Source organism: Nilaparvata lugens, chromosome 10, assembly GCF_014356525.2.
Source record: "Nilaparvata lugens isolate BPH chromosome 10, ASM1435652v1, whole genome shotgun sequence".
NCBI lineage: Eukaryota > Metazoa > Arthropoda > Insecta > Hemiptera > Delphacidae > Nilaparvata > Nilaparvata lugens.
Genome location: NC_052513.1, coordinates 33,251,384 through 33,272,384, shown reverse-complemented (window position 1 = coordinate 33,272,384; position 21,001 = coordinate 33,251,384). Strand labels below are relative to the sequence as shown.

The 21,001-nt window shown below is 32.7% G+C and overlaps 1 protein-coding gene across 4 annotated transcripts in view; it reads left to right on the top strand.

The window, feature by feature from the left end:
• LOC111043252 (phosphatase and actin regulator 4) overlaps nt 1-21,001 on the top strand; it is a 386,179-nt gene that overhangs the window by 226,198 nt on the left and 138,980 nt on the right. For all 4 annotated transcript variants that reach the window (XM_039436681.1, XM_039436682.1, XM_039436680.1 and 1 more), the window contains 2 exons: nt 4,251-4,415; nt 6,080-6,241. In XM_039436681.1, the coding sequence (XP_039292615.1) occupies nt 4,251-4,415; nt 6,080-6,241 (327 nt within the window). The remainder of the gene's footprint in view (nt 1-4,250; nt 4,416-6,079; nt 6,242-21,001) is intronic.

Sequence of the window (21,001 nt, the reverse complement as noted above, 5' to 3'; positions counted from 1 at the left end):
AGCTAAAGAAGAATGTGTTGAACGAGGAGAAGTGAAACATGAAGGAATAAAGAATAATGAGGAATTCCTGTTCCCTTCATACCTTCAGCTACATCCTTACCTCAAAGTGGAGTAGAATCTTTTTTCTTCATATTTTCAACTACTTCTTACCTCAAAATGGAGTTGATTCTCGGAGTTACTCCCTACTAAAAAGATAGATGATAGAGAAGAGGCGGATAAGGAGGAAGGAGAACGAGATGAGAGAGGAAATTGCTAGTTGGGAGAAAAAGATAAATTGAAGAAGAAGGATATAACATCTAGAAGAAAGAGTGAATGAGATGGAAATAGAAGGAGGTAAGAAAGAAAATACTAGAAGGGGGGATTATAAACTATCATAGACTTGTCTTTTTTCTTTAAGGCTACTTTCAGTCATTGAAATGGAAAAAAATGTATTTATTTATATCATAGACTTTTTCAAAAAGTATAAAATTGAATCTAACAAACAACACGTTTTTATAACTAAAACTGACACGAATCACAAAAAACTTCTAAAAGGTATATAACCCCTAGCAAGGAATGATGAAGAAGTGGTATATAAAATCAATATGAGAGGGAATGAGGTGGAAATAGGAGATGGGAAATAAGAAGGTGTTGGTGAGAAAGAGGGAAATTAAAGAAGAAGGTATATGAAATCAAGATGAGAGGGAATCAGGTGGAAATAGATGAGAAATAAGTTGGTGGGGAGAGAGAGAGAGAGAGAGAGAGAGAGAGAGAGAGAGAGAGAGAGAGAGAGAGAGAGAGAGAGAGAGAGAGAGAGAGAGAGAGGGTGAGAGAGAGAGAGAGGAGAGAGAGAGAGAGAGAGAGAGTGTGAGAGAGAGAGAGAGAGAGAGAGAGAGAGAGAGAGAGAGAGAGAGAGAGAGAGAGAAGTTGAAGGAGAAGGAAATATTGTATAGAAGAAATGGAGCATAGAGAGAATGAGGAATGAATGAATGAAGGAATGAGAGAGAATGAGAATGAATTATGAGCTCACCATTTGAACCAAGTATTTTGAAATTTATGACTGCGTTCATTTCTTTGAATTATTCACACTGGAAATTAGTATTGTACTGTATTTTATGTATGCAGAATATCATTGTGAGTTCTCCAACGTTTCAGGGCTATATTTACATCATGAGCTGTGAATAATAGCATAATGTGAATAAGTGAAATAACAATTAGGTGGAATGTTAGTAATTTGCAACCTAGAGCTGAATTTTAATTGACAATTTCCGGTTTATCTAAAAGTATATTGAAAGTGTACAGATGGAAATAAATTAGAAATTGTATTTGTTCAAATGCTAGTTGATGAATAATTATTGTTATTAAACAAAAATCCCACAGTATTTAATTAGGATTCTTGTTTAATAATAATTATATTGAAAGTTACTTTGATATGATCGTGTTTATATTGGTTTGAATTTCACATTTACCAGCTAGCTCTCAATAATCTCTTCTTCAATTTTAACTAACTAGATTTAGTTCATGCCAATTAATTATTATTATTCATGTTATGAACGTTATAAAGGTACAAAATTACATTCTGTTATCAAGTTTGTTGTCAATCGAAATCAAATATTAACAGAAATATGTGTTTTTCAAAGCTGAAAGTGTATGCTCAATTAGACATAGGAATGAGACATATTGATAAGAACGTTAAACAAAATTATTGACATTCAATAGCCTTCCTTGTCTGAGAAGCCCGTTGTTTACCCTCTAATTTTGTAGTGACTTCAGTTCAATTTATCATATAAATTATACAAAAATTAATTCTCCAATACAGACATAAAATAAATAATAGAATATTAGCTGTGATATCAAAAAATATAAAAATGGAAATCGAATTTATTTATTAAGTCATGTACAATATTATTATCACACTTATGTGAGAAGGCACAACAGGCTTATGCCAAAACTGTCCCAACTCAAATTTTTACTACACTCCAAAATAAATTGTAGGTTAAGCTACTATCACTTATTAAAATAATAATTTACACTTCAAAAAACTAACAAATCTTCAATCAAAAATAGATGTCATGAGTAACTAAATCTCAGAGAATTAAGACTGAAAAAATGTTCGACAAACATGTTTGTTGAAAAAGTTTTGGCAAATTTTATTATGTTTGACAAAGAATGTTTGCCCGTGGCCAATGTGGACGCGTCAACAAACAAAATATTTGTAAGTGGGAAGAACAGGTTTTATGTTTTACAGCTGTCAACTCTGATAATGTTTGGAAAAGCAGTGATTTTCTGTTTGACAAACAATGATTGCCAAAACTTTTTAAAATGTTTGTCCCTGAGATCTTCAACAAACATGTTTGCCGAACATGGACACTGCTTTAGAAACAATTATCCTTAATATTTAAATTTCGAATAAAACTGGAAAATTTTGAACCAAAAACTTCATTCCTTACTTATGATTTCCATTACAACTGCGAACCTACCCAATAGACAAGGAAAAATAAAACGAAAAAATATTGAGAATAAGTTAAGATATAAATTAAGAATATTAAAAAATGCCCAGAAGTTTTTTATGTAATCTACCATTCATTTGGGAATAAAAATGATGTCCTAACTGGAAACCTGAGTAGGATATTAACACGAAAAAAGCAACCATTGAGTGGTGATACTATAGTTGTATATCATGTCTTCTTATCCCTACGGAGATGTAACGTATCAGTTTATCCTGTTATTTATTGCCAATTACTGTCCAAATTCAATTCGAACACTTGTCGTGCATTTATTTATGGTTGCAAAGTATCCAAACAGGAATTTATCACTATTAATTGACTGTCAGCCTGTTTCAAATTAACACTTGTATTTTGAATACTTGTATTTTGTATTTTTCTCTAGAATATTCGTTATCTATGATTAAACGGATGATTAGAATGAAGGAATTTTAATCAAATTAATTACGTATTTCTAGATAATGTTCAGAATTATAGTTTTGTGATTCAGTAATAATTCGGAGAAAGTACAGTTCAGGGCTATTACTGTTATTCCCTTCCCAATATTGTTTTCGAATTGTGTGCCATGTTGAATAATGAACGAATGTCTCCTGTCTTCTTCTTCTTCTTCTTCTTCTTCTTCTTCATACAATCGAGGATTAGGCAATAGCCTGTTCTGACTCACATTCAGCTGCTATTTACGATGTGTTATGTGTCATAATGTGTTTTATTCAAATATCCTATTCTAAGGTCAATATGAAATTAATATTATTGCCATATTTTGCGTGGTCTGCCAACCTCTCTCTTGCCTACTGGCTGAAAATTTTAAAAGGAAACCTCTCAGCAGGCATTCTTTTGACATGCTCCTTCCATTTATGCCGATACTGCTCCACTCTCTCATTCAGACTGAAGATATTTAACTCATTTCTAATATCCTCATTTCATTTCATTTATTGTATACAGTTATTGTATACAGTTACAGTATACATTTATTGTATACTGTACAGTTCAGGGCTATTACTGTTATTCCCTTCCCAATATTGTTTTCGAATTGTGTGCCATGTTGAATAATGAACGAATGTCTCCTGTCTTCTTCTTCTTCTTCTTCTTCTTCTTCTTCTTCTTCATACAATCGAGGATTAGGCAATAGCCTGTTCTGACTCACATTCAGCTGCTATTTACGATGTGTTATGTGTCATAATGTGTTTTATTCAAATATCCTATTCTAAGGTCAATATGAAATTAATATTATTGCCATATTTTGCGTGGTCTGCCAACCTCTCTCTTGCCTACTGGCTGAAAATTTTAAAAGGAAACCTCTCAGCAGGCATTCTTTTGACATGCTCCTTCCATTTATGCCGATACTGCTCCACTCTCTCATTCAGACTGAAGATATTTAACTCATTTCTAATATCCTCATTTCATTTCATTTATTGTATAAAATACTATAATCATAATACAATTATGACATTGGAGGAAAAACTATTCATTTCATTCTTGATAATGATCTCTTCTATCACACCCCTTGGTTCTGCGAAGAAATCTCATCTCGGCTGCCTGCACTCTACTCTCAAGTGGTTTTGTTGTCACCCACGATTCACTGCCGTAGAGGAGGATTGGAGCTGCCATTACTCTATAAAATTCCATAATTGTGTCTTTCCTAGCTTTTTTTGTCTCGTGTCTCCAAAATTAATTTGTATTTGATCATGTTTGATCAGGTTTTCTACATCTGATAAATCTCTGATTGATCAGTGATTCTAATTGTTTTCTTTAATATTTCTGTTTCAGCTAAAAAGCAGAATGGAGCTGCGCTGAGAACGAACAGCCTTGGCTCGGGAACGCGGACGCCGCCTCTCGAACGCAAGAGTAAGTTTTCGGCGCTCGGTCGTCTGTTCAAGCCCTGGAAATGGAAACGGAAAAAAAAGTCGGAGAAGTTCGAGGCTGCTTCAAGATGTAAGTAACTTGGCTTCTCCATTGAAAAATATATAGTAATTATTATTATTGAACCAAAATCCCAATTATTATTATTATATGGATTTTGTCACCTATAAATTCGGATGAAAAATAGCACAAGGACTACCTTATTATTTTATCTTTCAATGTTATTACATTAGTGTCATTTGCATTGTAAATAAATGAATGAATGAATTAAACTTTATTACGTTACATTACAATGTTTGTTTTCAATCTAAACAAACTACCAAGAAATTGAACTGAACAGTCCGAAAAAAGAATAACATCGTTTTAACAAAGAATTCGTTTTATCAAAAGAATTTAGGAATCATGAGATATAGGATCAATGTTGGTCAATCTTTGAAATTCGTCCAACGATTTCGTTTACGGGTCCTTACGTTTCAAACGTCCTTACGTTTCCAGGTATATTATAGACATGGGATCTATTCATCCTCTACAGTCTACAGTTTATTGTAAAGCAAACTCTGATCATTTTATATTATTGTAGAGTCTGAAGGCTTTTCATCCTCCTCCGTATTACAAGGGATTCAATAGATATCTATGGAACAGATCAAAAACTGTAATTATTAGTTTCACAATCGTCCTGAACCTTGAATGAAGTTTTATTTCAAAGTACAGTGCAGTATTATATACAGAATACGGATAATCTCTATTTCCTGATTCGCGGATCTCATAGTTCAACCAGTTTTCTATGCATGCGATCTCAAAGCATTCATGATTTTTCCTATCACAAAATATATTCAATTCTCATCTCCAGATTTAAATATTATTCGAATATCCATATTTTTGAACACCTACTTTTGAATCATTATCACTATAATGACGACTTTGAACATCAATCTTTGTTTCATGAGACTGAATTATTATTTAATTTTCGTTTAAGGTTGGAAAAGTAGCAACTGAAATTTTAAAGTGTGTTCAAGTGGTATAATAAGCGAGTTATGGGTTGTTAATGTGCTAACTCCGTTTTCTTCCCAGATCATGAACGGTTTCGACTATATTAAAACAGATCTTCTCTTAAAAATTAAAAAAATGTATCTTTTCGAACTAAACAATTTTTATTCCTCATATCGTTAATAAATAAAAAAGTAACATTCTTTGTGAATTCGATAACTTGTTTATTTTGGCATTAATCACGGAAAAACGCTTATTAGAACAAAGCCAATGATAACTGAATGTATTAAAAAAAATCCAATGGAAAATACGAAACCGTTTATGATCTGGAAAGAAAACGGAGTTAGCACTTTAACGACCCATAACTCGCTTATTAGACCACTTAAAAATTTCAGTTGCCACTTTTTCTCACTCTTATAATGATCTTAACAATTATATCGAAAAGATTATCCAATTAAAATAAAAATAAAAAGGTTTACCGAACAACAGCCTTGATGAACAAACGTTATCATACAAAGTTCTTGTATGAAAGTTATTGAACACTAGTGCCATTTAAAAACATAATTATTCATATTCCAAGAGACTGAATTATTATTCCATTTTTGTATAATGAACAATTGTTATCATCATAAAAAACATAAAAATATAAAATTATCAAGTTATTGAATACTAGTGTTATTTGTAAATATGATTTTTTTCAAATTTTTGTCAAATTTTTTCAAATTTTTTTTTCAAATTTTTGTTTGCAGCTCTGGAGAGGAAAATCTCGGTGCGGGCGCCGAGGGATGAACTCGTCCAGAAGGGCATCCTGATCTTGGAGAGCCCCACAAACCCCTACCCCCACCCCCACCCCTATCCTCACTCACAACCACCCAACACCCTCCAGCAGATGCCGCCAACCTCACTACAAGGTTAGTGCTACTCATTAATTACCTCAACATTTATTTCATTCATAATTTATTCAATGTTTGATATATCTATATTTTTATAAATACTGTATTGCAACCTAGTGAAGTAGAAGGTATTTATTTTAATATCCCTCAAATAGATAATAGGTAGAGGTATTAAAATAAAATATATGTATACTGTTTTTTCATTATTGAAATTGCAGCCTTGTAAAGTAGAATGTATTTATTTTAATATCCCTCAAATAGCTAATAGGTAGAGGGATTAAAATATATAATATCAATTTGTAAACTGATTTTTTATTTATAGAAATTGTATTTTGAAATAAATTGAAATTAAAAAAAATACAATCACAAATCATAAATATATTCTATAAAATTCATCTCTAGAAATGTTATTAAAAGGATCACCAGTATCAGAGACGAATAATGCAATGGTATCTTTAACTTATATGATATAGATTATATGATTATAGACTTATATGATTATAAGTTATATCAACGATATCTTTTCACTGAGCTAGTACCCTTCATTTTCTATAATTCTAGTGAGAAAGAAACCAACCGTTCATAATCTAACTAATAGAAACAACAAAACACATTTAAATGTTGCTATCGCTCCTCTCCCTTTGTTAATTTCGTGTTAGGATGTATTATCTCTATGTCAATTACTATTGGCTGTCGCCATGACGACAAAATTTTTGCTCTGTCATTGGCTAGTCGTGATTGGTCAAAATTCACTCCCACTCAACTCCAATTGGCTGTAGCCTTGACAACAAAATTATCTCTATGTCAAATACTATTGGCTGTCGTCATGATGACGAAATTGTTGCTCTGTCATTGGCTAGTCGTGATTGGTCAAAATTAACTCCTACTTAACTCCCATTGGCTGTCGCCTACAAAATGGCTGCTCGATCATTGGTTATCTTGTGATTGTTCAAATTCTCTATCAGTCAACTTTCATAGGTGACGACATTTATTTATTTATTTATTAGGTTAGCAAAAACTAATACAACGATCGGAAAAGAAAAAAAACAGGCTATTGCCAAAAACTTTTTCAATTTCCTAATTTAGTTTTAAATTGTCCAAATATTATACAAAGGTTATGTCCATAACTACAAATTGGCTACTCTCTTCTTTCATACAACTTCTATTCGCTGTCGTAATAATGACGAAATTGCTTCTCCTCATTGGTTAGTTCGTGGTTGATCAATTATTCTCTTTCCCAACTCCTAAGTTCCGGAAGGAATGTTTCGCCCTTCATTACAGGTTTTATACTCATGTAACATGATGTAGGCTATACCTCTTTAGATTTTGAAAAATTTAATGATGATTCATTAATACTATAAAAACCTCTGATGATTCTGAAAATCATAAACAAATCAACAACTCCAAAATATTTCATTCTAGATTACAAAAATTTAATCTTTTTAAAAACCAAATCCGTTTGTAAAAATATGTAAAGCCAGTATGTAAAAGCTATAAGCAAAGCCAGTGAAGCCGTTTTCAAAACTAATCAAAGTTCTTCAATGGCTCTGTTCCTTGTTTTGCAAAACAAATCAAAGTTTATGAATGGCGCCCCACTTGTGAATAGTACAATATAGGTATAGGTGAATACTAGTTGGAGTATAGTAGGTATGCATCTATAGATATAGTGAGGTTCGAATAGGGTTTTGAAGGGTGGAACTGGGTCAGACAAATTCAACAAATACCGAGGGAGCCAATAGAAAATCGAACCACCATTCAATAGTGGAAACTAGACCACTAACTTGCCAATAGATGCGAGTTTGTTTGTAAGTTGTAGTACCACTTCATTTCAGATTTCAGACTTCACCAATAGATTTTGTCCTAGTTTTCCCTAATTGCCTGTTAAGAAGTGCAGGTTAACCTTCGAATGTGAACGAAAAATGTTCGAATCTAAATCAAGATCAAAATTGTTTCAATCTTTTAAAAGAATACAGATTTCAAGTTTTCTAATTTAAATGAAGAAGTGTTTCAGTTTCAATCTGGGATGGTTGGAGCGAACTAGATTAAGATTTTCTAATCCTTGAACGGTCGGGGTTACCAAGTTGTGTTGGAAGTGTTTGTAAAACACCAAGAGTTTGTATAAATGTGTGGTTACCAGTGGTAAAAATGAAGGTTGTCTGAAACCCCTACTTTGTTGAGTTTTGCAATTGAACTTGTTCTAGTTCTCTGAAGTGTGGATAGAAAGATCTTTTATCAACCTAATCTCTAAGAGGGCTGGCGCTCTATATTGTGATGCATGTTGAATGATCATGAGATGAAGCAACATAAAATAGTTTTAAAAAGTAGTAGCTGAGAGGTTGCTGAAACGTATATCAAAACTTTGTGCAAGTGACATTCTTATGGTGGATGGAATTAAATTATAATTTATAATTCCAGTTATCCGATTATTATTCGAGCTCCTATATTAGACTTTCAAATTGGATAAATTCAGAAGGTAACTCAATTTCTGTAGAAAAGTTTTTCGTATTACTAGAAAGATGAATTCTTATGATAATATAACTTCTATCAGTAAATTAATCCAAAGTTTTATTATTAATTTGTAGGTTGTTGGCGCTGACATAATCATAAGAATGCATATCATTACATTCGATATTCTCCGGATAGAATGCCAATGAACTTGTTGTATGAGAGCTGAATTTCTTTTCTTGTGTGCCCTCTTCATTATTAGAAAAAACACATCTCCAGGTTTTTTTCTTTTTACCCTGCTAGTGGAAGGCTCCCACACAAACAACTAACTTGCAACAAACACACGTACACACTTCAAGATCTCAGACCAGAAATAAATTGCATCACGTTCGCTCATTAGTTTGCGAAAAAAACAGCTGTTTTAATCTCGTTCGTACACCTCATTGAACTTAGTAAAAGAAGTTGAAAAGGAGGAAAAAAATATGCAACAGACGAAACATGTGAAACCCGCATCTACTGTGTGAATCCAATTTGAATTCTTGGAATGGTTTGTTGTATTCTGGTAGATGAGTCATGCTATATAAAAAGCGTCGTATTGTGGGTGTCTTCATGTGATTCAAGTTTATGACTCAAGTCTGACTCTGTAGCTGTTTTGATAGAAATTGAAATTGAAATTGTTTAGAATGAAATTGTTGACGTGGGTGGATATTATCAGAGACTAATAATCTACGTATCTTTACTCTATGATATTATACAGATATTTCTAGGCTTGTATTCTTTCTTCATCTCCTCTTGAACCTTCTCCCTTCATTAAAAACATCTTAGTTCATTCCAATAATTTGAAATAATTTTTTCTATTTCCTTCCTCTGAATTGCTCATCTCAATTTACTCCAGTATTTCTTAGTAATATTACTTGGATGACTAATAATGATGATCTAGGTACGGTAGTTATGTGCTTGGCCTGAAATCTCATTGGGAGATGTTATTTTCAAGTAGAATTGCTTTTATGTAGGCGTCTTGTTCTTAGAATTGTATTTTTAAGTCGTCATTAGAGCCAATGTTGTGTGTTGTGTGGTCTCAAGTATTATGAGAATAATTATTATTAAACGAAAATCCCAATTGAATGCTGTAAATCACCCCGAAGACTTCTGCTACTACAAATATTGACAAAAGGGTAAACAGATGGAAATTCGATGAGCGCTACTTTAAAAAAATTATTTTTCAGTTCCCGGGCTGAGAAATAATTTTTGTGTTGTAGCGATCATCGAATTTCCATCTAGCTGTTTACCCTGTTGTCAATATTTGCAGTAGCAGAAGTCTTCGGGTTGATTTACAGCATTTAATTGGGATTTTCGTTTAATAATAATTATTCATTAATTAGCATTTGAACAAATGCAACTTCCAATTTATTTCCATCTGTATAAGAATAAGTTAAAGGGGTCAATCAAAGCCATTTGATGTCCAAATGAGAAAGATGATTAAAATGATATATTATATTTATATCCCTTTTATAATAAATATGATTTATTATATTTATAATTCTATTATATTTTTTCTATTATATTTGAAATTTATATTCTACATTTTAAACAGTTGCCATTTCATAAATACATCCAAAATGTTTTAGCTTTCTAGATACAATACTTGTCAGTGATTTTATCACCCATTATACTATAGTCTTTTATCCTTGATTCAGGTTGGAGCATTAAGAATTTTAATTTTCTACTTGTCAGGTTCTCATATCTCATAGTTCATCTTTTATGTTTTTGAAAGTATAAAAAGGTTGTATTCAATGATGAATATATCATAGTGTAATATCGGGGGATCGAGCTTTGCTCGGGAATGTAAAAACATAGAAAATTTGTAAGGAAAGATTGAATTTATAGTTTATATTTATTCATTTTCTCAGTCGTAAAATTATTTTTACAGTTATATGAGGAGGCACAACAGGCTTATGCCCAAAACTGTCCCTTTTCAAATTTTTACTATAGCTAAATCAAAATCTATGTTAAGCTTCTATCACTTATCAAAATAACAATTTATTCACACTTCAAAAAACAAATACATCATCAATTACAAATAGATATACTATGAATTCGATTTAGAATTATATACTTTGTTTGCTACAATATTTGTTAATATACTATGTTATATTCTACACTAACAGCATCCAATTACTATTTTGGACTTTCTGAAGTAACATGTTTTCTAAAAAAAAAAATAAATAAACGATAATAAGTTTTTCTTGCTGAATTTTTCTTCTCGTGAGATCAGTTGGATGATCCGACACACATGCACTCACTCGTTCACTCTCTTCCATTACGGTATCGATAGACGACAAAATTTCCAGCTGTTTTTCCAAGGACGTATTTATCCTTTTAATGTCCTTCAGCGAGTTATCCAAGGGTTGAGACCTAGTGCAATAGAATCTTCATATCATAAACCTACTTTGTTCCAAATTTCGTGAAAATCGTTACAGCCGTTTTCGAGATCCGTTGAACATAAATAACCATATAGCCAGATAACCAGATATAAAAATATAAACAGATATACAGAAATTGCTCGCTTAATATAATAGGATACTGGTCTTGAGTTAACTATCCAATCTGTCAAATAGGAAGGAATACGTGTATCTCTCTCTCAACAGCCAGAAATCCTCAAAAATGTATAGATTTACTTCTACACCACCAAGCGTCAAAGCTCTAGCAAACACTTGACATCACGTTGCGTAAACACTGTTCTCTGTTTCTCAGCTGTTGGATGTTGGATCAAGGTCTGACGGTGGGTTTTTGGTTCTGTTTCTGGCAAAATGTTATTTATTGCATTTTCACCGTTTCTTCAGCGTCTGGAATTAGGTTTTTGTTGGGATTTTAGGTAGAAGATGTTTTGTGGAGCAATTTTGTGATATATTGCTGCCTATTGAAGAAAAAAATATTGAGTCATTTTAACTCATGTATCTGATTTAAATGATATGATTTTGTGATACATTGCTGTGATACATTGAAGAAAAAAATATTGAGTCATTTTAACTCATGTATCTGATTTAAATGATATGCCGGCGAGGGATAAAATATTGAGTTTTTTCAACTCGGGTACCTTGGTTTAATAATATGCCTACGAAGAATGAAATATTGAGTCCTTTTAACTCAGGTACCTGGTTCAAATAATGTACCTACGACGGATAAAATATTGAGCACTTCTAACTCAGCTACCTTGTTTTAATTATTCACTTATGAAAAGAAAAATACTTCATCCAACTATACTCTGTCCAAATAGGCATGAGCTCTGAAGGATTAGGCCGACCCTCCTACTACTCACATACACACGCGCAGACTCCTTTTGTGTGTATGAGTAGAGTACGGTCTGTCTGCCTGTATACTAAGTAGTATACATAGTATATCAATGGCGCAGGTAGGCCAGGCGTGTGTGCCTGCGCGTGGGGGAGCGAGGGTCGGCTTAATCTTTCATCGCTCATGGCAGTCTGGACAGAGTATAATGCACCTTGTTCTAAAAATGTATTAAAAAATAATTATAATATGTAATACAATATTGCTTCATCAAGCAATTATTACATCATTTACTTAAAATTGTTAATAAGATACTATGAACTTAATCTAATCCTAAGTTCAGATGCTAAATGAGTTTTTTTATTGAGAAGTGAATACATGATAATTTGCATATCCCTAGATACTCATTTCTGAATATCATCAATCTCAGAGATCTTCTTCTTAGGGCTACTTCGTCCGTTATCGAACGTTGGCGATTATTCTGGCTATAATTAATTTGTTGCGCTCTGACAATCTCAATGATAAAATAATAATCACTCTATGAACGTATAGTTCACGGCTATATCCCTCTCAAGGGATACTATGAGTTAACTGCCTGAAAACATGCATAATGTAAATTTTTCATTTTTGTGATTTTTACATAACCTGATTTGGACTATTTTCATCAAAATTAGGGAGAGGAACATTTTTGGGTTTATCCTGTTGATTCTATCTCAATCATTTTTTTTTGCCATGGCAAAATTATTGTAACGTGCTATAAATTTTCGGCTCTAAATTTTTTGTCTAAATTTAATATTTTCTAAATTTGGCTTAGTGGTTTTGTGTTTTGTTTCGGTTTTGTATATGTTTGAACTTTCTAACATCAAAATGAACTTTATTCCGAAGTGAAAAGTGTAAATTTAAAGTATTGTGCTCACTATAACAGTGTCCGGTTTCACATTAGGGAACTTTGGAGTATATACGGCGAGGTGGAACTACCCTTGGGTCTCCCCACCATTCAAAGCCATACGCTAATAATAATAATCTCTCAATCATTAATTTAATATGTGATTTTGGAATGAATGAAATAAATAATCTCTTGTTTCTTCTTTTTTGAGCGGAAATTGGACTCGATTATTGAAACTGGAATGTAACTCATTATTTTGAAATGTTACTGTTTTGCTTTTCATAGTATCGTCATGGAGAAAATGTTCTATAGATATAAAGCTTCACGGGAGAGAACTACGTGGACTATAGGCTTGAGATAACAGTAAAAGTTGCGACATAAACGCCCTATACCATGGGATATCTACTACTTATGTTATTGTTTCTCTATGATACTATAGATAAGTTATCCTACGGTAACACGTAATACACTCATCTCAACGATTATTCTTATCATTATCTTCATAATGAACTCTGGATAATTTTGGAGTTACTACAATCTTATCACCGTAAACTTAGCACTCAACCTGTAAGGTATCCTCTAGCCAGAATAGAGCAATGTGATACTAAACCCCCGGGGTATTAGCTGGCACAAGAGCTCATTAGGCTCTTCATTAGCCTGCCTGACTTGTACTCAAGCGAACTCATGTAACACGAGTAAACCTCGAAATACAAGCTGAGTAAAATGAGTGCAGCATTCTTTTTGTTGATGCCCGGCTGAGTGAGTAATCCCTCAAAGCAGTGCTTGTCATATGGAAGGTAACTGCACAAATACTCACTACCCTTGAGGAAGCAGTATAAGGGTTGTACAATGCAGTTTGGGTTTAGAACTGGGTAAAAAAGTATTTTGTTTCAACGTGATGGTGATATCTTGACAGTTTTCATATTACTTGATCAATTGAGAATTTTTTATCGTGAGATTGAATTTCAGGCAGGTTTTCATCTTTGGCATGTGCCCCATAAGAGGAGCCTCCAATGAAATGTATTCTTATTATTTTTTTCACATGCATTTATAATTGTATTGTTAATCTTTTTTGGAGAATAAAGAATTTCAATTTCAATTTCCCTAATCGAACTAGTAGCTCTGTGAACAGTAGACCTCGCGCTCAATAAGTTACATTGATCTGTTGTTATGTTTTCTCAAAAATTAATAAATAATTTATCAATTTAAAATGTCTAGAAAAAATCCTAACTAAACATAGAGCTTTCTGTCCTATCGTACCGTGACGTGTCGTCCCGGAATGTGAGTGTGAGCGCTGTTATCAGGTCTGGCTGCAACTGTCTACAACGTTGATGGAAAGATACATTTTCAAGATGGATGTTTTTGAACGGGTAGTATTATAGTCAACTAACGTTGATGGAAAGATACATTTTCAAGATGTTTGATGTTTTTAAACGGGTAGTATTATAGTCTACTAGACAGCTGATTTATGATAAATTATTCTATAGTCTGATTTTTACTGTAATATTGGCGTATGAAGGAGGCTCCTATTTCCTTTTATATTATCCTTGAAATGCAAAATTTCCAAAAACCTTGTATATACGTCGACGCAAACATTAACTTTTTTTTAAATGACATCAGGAGTCTATTGTATTTTTAAAGATAGACGACACGTTTCACTACCTAATACTTTCATCATTAATTCTATTGAACTTCTATTTAATTATTAAATGATACACAGAACACAATTCATTGAAATGATTGGGGAAGGACCAACAGGCACAGCCCAAAACTGTTCCTTCCCCGAATTTTGATTCATACGCTATGGTCCAAAATTTACCGATCTTCAATGTTATAGCCTCTATAATTAAATAATATTTAATATTGATCAAGTTTGAAAACGGTTTCATGGAATTGTGAATTATGAATTTGAGAATATTTTGTATTTTGAATTACGAGTGAATAAAATTGATTTGAAATTGTCAACTTTCTCGTTGTCAATTCCAACATACATTAAAAGTTGATGAAATCATAAATGAAAATGAGTGTATTAAGAACAGACTACAGTAGAGACTATAGTACAGTCCACAGTCCAAAATCTATATATCCATAATATACCCTTGTATAATGATAGTTTGATTCTGATCATGAACTGATATTGAAAATTGTAGGAATTGACCTGGTAAAAATATCATCCTAAAAACAAATAATGTGTGCCACAGTACATTGTTTTTTCCATCAATATTTAGGTAGGGATATTGAATTGTATCAGCCACTTCACCGTATCAAGCAGCAGTGTAGAAAGTTAGCTATTCAATGGACAAAAAATTACAGTGCCATTGTTCAAAAAAAAGATCGACATGAAAATTTCAAAACGGTCTATTGTGTCCATCTCTTGGCCTGGCTTGTAATTACCGAGAACACGCCGCATTGAATTATTTATTTACCTCATCCGTTACCCCTTTACACTCTCTTTCTCTTCTGTTTTTCCTCCCCCACCGTTCTTCAGCACCTATTGTGCTCATGCGTTATGAATGACTGCTAACAACACAATCTGTGGACAGAATTCAAAGTCGAGCTTCCCGCTAAAAGTTCGACTTTGTGTGCTGCGCTCTATCTAGCGGTAGAAATTGGAAACTCTGCTCGTAGTTTGGTTTCCTTCCGCTAGAAAGCGCTAGCTGTGCGATCCTATTTGAATTTGAATAGCAGGTGAAACGCTAGAACTCGCTGTATCCTTTCTGAGATTATCCTGGCTTCTACTTTGGTTTAGAGTCCTTTTGTATCGATCTCTGCATACGATATCATCTGACAATTTCGTTTTATCTCTCTAGTTTTTATGTCCTCAGCTTTATGACCGAATTAATCCCTGTTTAGTGTGCTATTTTCGGCCATGAATTCTGCAAATGCTGATTAAAGAGGTTTAGTGGTGTAAGTGTAAAATGAGAAGGAGTTGTCACCACTGTAGGCTTTGCATTGTTCAATATTTCCATCAAAGCTTTGATAATGTTTGTGAATGTGATTTTTTCTGATTAAACTATGAATGAATCAAACACTGGTTTCAGAGAATTTGTAGAAATTCAACCCATCAGGCACTTATGTCTTCACAATATATTATAAAATATATTGTCTAATTGTTTTTGGACATTCACACATAACTAGAGTTTTTCAGGCTATGATTGAATATCATTAAAAAGAAAAATACACTGTTTGTGTTCAAAATTATGAAGGATTGGCATTATAAATTAATAAATATTGGAAGATGAAGCTGAAAAGTTGAAACTGTTTAAATGAGATGGCATTCATTTCATCAAGATTTCAGATGACCAAGAATCAGCCTGGTTTGGCATCTTCAATGCGTCAAGTGGTTTTTTAGGTTAATGAAGCTGATTCAGAGGACAATATAGTGTGATAGTCGAGAGTTGGTGGATGAACCTTATAGGAACAATAGTACAGTTAGCTCGGACCCATCCCGTTTCTTCAACCCGTTTATTTTGCTTTTAGAAAGTCCATTGAATTCAGTACCCTATATTCAAACTATCAAATAATTAACTGTAAATTATACTTGCCGTAGGGTAGAGCAAAACCTCTACCCTTAACCAATCCTCAACCAAACCTTTCACATACTCCTCCCTAACCTATTCTCCCTAATCCCTAACTTGTGTGCAGTGGTGTAACTGACTGTGTATCAGCCTGCAAAGAACTTGATGTCGTGAAAACTTGACCCACTGAATAGAATGTCTCAACTTCAAATTTTTCCCAGTATCTCTAGGGCTGGTTGAAATTGGTACTTGACGAAATGAAAACATGACGAATTGATTTACTCCTTTTCAATGGATACTCACTCATATTGGATTAAATTTCTTTATCTATTCATTTATTAGGTTAGCACAAACAATACAATGATCGGAAAAGAAAAAAACAGGCTATTGCCCAAAACTTCTTTAATTTCCCAATTTAGTTTCAAATTGTCCAAATACTATACGTAGGTTATGTCCATTTCAATTTCAACACCAAATCATCAATCAGAAAATATAAATTAGAATAAAACAAACAATTTTAGATTTGGATAGATTGTTAATAAAACTTTTTTAAAAACATGAAACAAACTTTAAATTCAGGAAATAAAGAATAAAACCACTTAGATTTTGAGCTCGAAAATATCATGTTTACCATAGTTACATAACAGCTTGAGAATATTCAAATTTTTAAATTTAGCTATGAGAATATTCTCAAGTGACAGCAACACAATATCACATGATATTGATGTGACTCAGTACGTCAGTTGGAATATTCATAATATATTGTCTTTGCAACAAATTCAAATCAATATTGATAAAGCAGTACGGAAATAGGATAGTCCTTCCGCCGGAAGTGGGATACCTCTTACTAATACTAATTGATGATGGACCTTTGGAAGCATTAACCCTTTGGTCCGAAACCCCCTTAATCACTGGAACTTACTTGAAGCTCTCTCCCCTCTTCCATCAATCGTCAAGTAGCGTACACCTCGAGCTATTCATTCATCAATGTCTTAGCTCTGGCCTCCATTCACTTACCATGAACCCTCAAGCTTTGAGTTAGTGAGTAGTACAATCTGAAACAATAAACACCATGCTAAATTGGATGAGATCTTAAAATTAACGTTTTCCACTGGTTATTCTTCATTATTGAAAAAATAAGACGTTGATGTTGTCAATACAGTGGATTTGTTCAACATAATTTTAAATTACAGAACCAGGTTTCATGGCAACACCTGCCACATCTTCAGCTGCACTGATTTTGATTGTTTATATTGATTTTGAATAATTAGTGGTATTGACAACATCAACGTCTTATTTTTTCAATTATGGAGAATTGTCACAACATCTCTCACTATACAATCTTCTTTATCAATTGTATTATTTCTTTGACTCATCTTTTGGATGGATATTACTGACTGATATTATTGACTGAGTCAATGGGCCATTAGAATAAAGTTGAGCATTTGCTTATTCTTCTAAAATATGGAGCATATTCTTCATTTTCTATGAATAAACGTGAGCAAAACCATTTGCTTATGCTCATCAAAAAAATAGTTTCAGCATTTGCTGAAAAGTGAAAGCTTATGCTCAAAATTGTATGAATAAACTAGAGCATTTGCTCAACTTTTGAAGCAAATGCTTCAAAAAAGTTAGTCTAGTCTGGAGCAGCTTTTCACCTTTTGCTCATAGTAAAATGGCTCAACTAATTCGTGTGAGTAATAGGAAACTATACCAGATACGATCACAACCAATAGTTGAGAACTATAAAACTCTTTTTAGATACAACCATGATATATCATCATTATTCCTACAAAATAATAAATACAAAAGATACCTTTCCAATATAATATAATATAAAGGTCTTCACACACAATATAAAGTTCATCACAGAATAGGAAATAGGCATTTAAGAAGATGAAAGTGGAAACGATTATAAGAAGGCTATTGAGATTATAAGATTATGATTATTATAGAGATGACATTTTTTCAGGCTATTATTTCAAAATTCAGAACTCAACTAACCTGAAACTCAATTCATGGATAGAGAGCAGAACAGAGCAGAACTTAGACCAGATATAGATATATAGTTCTATATCTAGTCTAAGGAGCAGACAACCTAACACAAGCGGTGTCTCTACTTGCATAATTAGCGCTTACGTTAGCTATAAAAACAAAGTAAGGCCACAAAGGCGAATCAGCTGATGATAAGTCTTTAAAATACATAGCATTTGCTTCAGAGTTCAGGAGCATAAGGTGAGAGTATAAGGTAAAGCTTATTCATATAAAAATGAGCAAATGCTAATGCTCCTACCTAATGCTCATGAGCAAAACCGTATGCTCCATGCTCATGCTCATGAGCATATGCTCTGTTTTTATTCATATGACCCATCGATTATTATTTCATTGTACTTTTTAATCATATTTCTTAATAATTCACGAATACATTCCGTTTTTCATTATCAACACTGCGTTAGATTATTCAGTGTTTTAAACTAATCAAACCAGCTATTCAGTCTTATTTATTCTTCTGTATTAATTATTTTAGTATTTTATTAATTGACTGATAATTGATATTATTGACTGATTACTTCTATTATTATTCTATTGTATTCTTCAATCATGTCTCTAAATTCAAGATTATATTCCCAGTTCCATTCTGAACACTGCATCTGATCATTCAGTGCTTTGTACTAACAAAGCCAGTTAATTAATCTAAATGGAACTCCTAAGTGATCTCCTGGGTCAAATTTAGATAAAGTTAATCAAACTACAAAGAAATCGGACAAAGAACTTGACTTCAATCTTGGATTCTTTCTAACTAGAAAACAAAACTAATAAAAATAATGAACTCGTGGTTCACCAATACCACAATACCATTTAAAGTGGAGCAGCAGGGCATTCTCAACTGGCACATTATCCTCCTTCCTCCCTCTATTTCTCCATCCCCCTCCCTTCTTTCAAACCCCTCCCAGAAGTAGCAATGAATGAACATTGAACATGTTTTCGCTTTTAAATTTCAACTGAATACTCTCTGGAGTATAAATCAGACTATTAATAGACGAATGGAATTTCTTCTTGCTGTAGTACTGAAGATAATCCATGGATAAAAGTTTAGAAATTGGCTTGAATATAGCGCAGATTCAAATTTCGTTCCACTGTATTAGAATTTGATCGAATGATGAGCAATTGTATTGTTTAAAATGTATGAATACAGGGCTACTTTCTTGTATTTATAAAATAGTACCCTTTAAAATTAATAAGATAATAAAACAATTACAATTATATGAGCTACGTTACAATTTATATTCTTGTTTCATTATCTTATTAATTTCAAAGGGTACTATAATTCTATTTTATAAATTGTATTGTTATAAATGAATGAAGAGTAGTTAGTGATGGACGAATATTTTCGGTACGAACCTAAAAATTTGAGTTTACTTTTCTTCCATCATCATGAAACTCCCCACGTAATTATCACTCATAAAAATGTTGAGCACCTATAAATATTTGAATTTATTTGTAAAAACCTGTTACCCCCGCACAAACCTAGGTTCTATGTGGGAATCATTCTCACCAGAAGCTAATGTTTTAGTAAAAAACTTGTCTGAAGCCTTGCTATGCGCAAAAAGCCGCTTGCTTAGTTCATATTTACCTTCCTTTATTCAATATCTGGTCTACTCTATCTTTATTCAATAATCCAAGAAAGTTCTTGAATGTCAAAAAGTCGCGATATTACATTCTAATCCAGGTTTCGGATTCACTCAACAAAGGTTTTTGTTCAAAATTTGATGAAACCTCCATCAACTAAAAGTACGATCATATGCTGATAGTGAATGTTTTTGTGATTTTTCTGACTTCAAATTTATCAAGTTTTTTTTTAAATATTTTTCAATTTATTAATGCATTTTCAAGTGTAATAATAATATGTTTCATCTTTCTGATCAACCGAGATGCAAAATTTTCAGAATAATGTATATTTGGACTGTAAATGTTTGTGATCTTTATAAAAGTGTTTTCATAACCTCATTTGGACTATTTTTATCAAAATTAGGGAGAGGAACAGTTTTTGGTTTATCCTGTTGATTCTCTCCCAATCATTAATTTGATGTTGTGATTAAGGAATGTAATAAATGTAAATGTAACTATAGAAACCCCAGTTTTGGCGCAAACTGCATATAAATTGACTCAATCGGCCTCAGTGTCTGTCATTATTTGTGAAAAAGTATAATAAGGAATAAATGATTTTTAATTCAATTACATCCTAATAAGGATTTGTATTCAATTAATAACCTATACGTTCCTACATGCTTCCAGTTACTAGTAATCTTGTAAGTTATCAATCCATAGTGTTAGTAAAGACAAGTTTTGAATTGAATGATTTTCATAATAGTCTATGGGTTTAAAAAGACTTCCATGTAGATAAATTATCCAGAGAAAGATCACCAAGTATGATAACTGTTGTGTCTGAAGTAGTATTTCAGTGATGAGTGTTATTTTTGTACATACATCTAGAATAAAAAAAATATTTGTGTTGAACTTCCAAATTGTTTTTGATCGGTGACGACGTGAAATGACTGAATGAGTTTGGACACCTCACTTATTAAATTTCAAATTTCATTCTCATGGCGCGTTGCTCCAAAAATAATTCCACGAAAATTA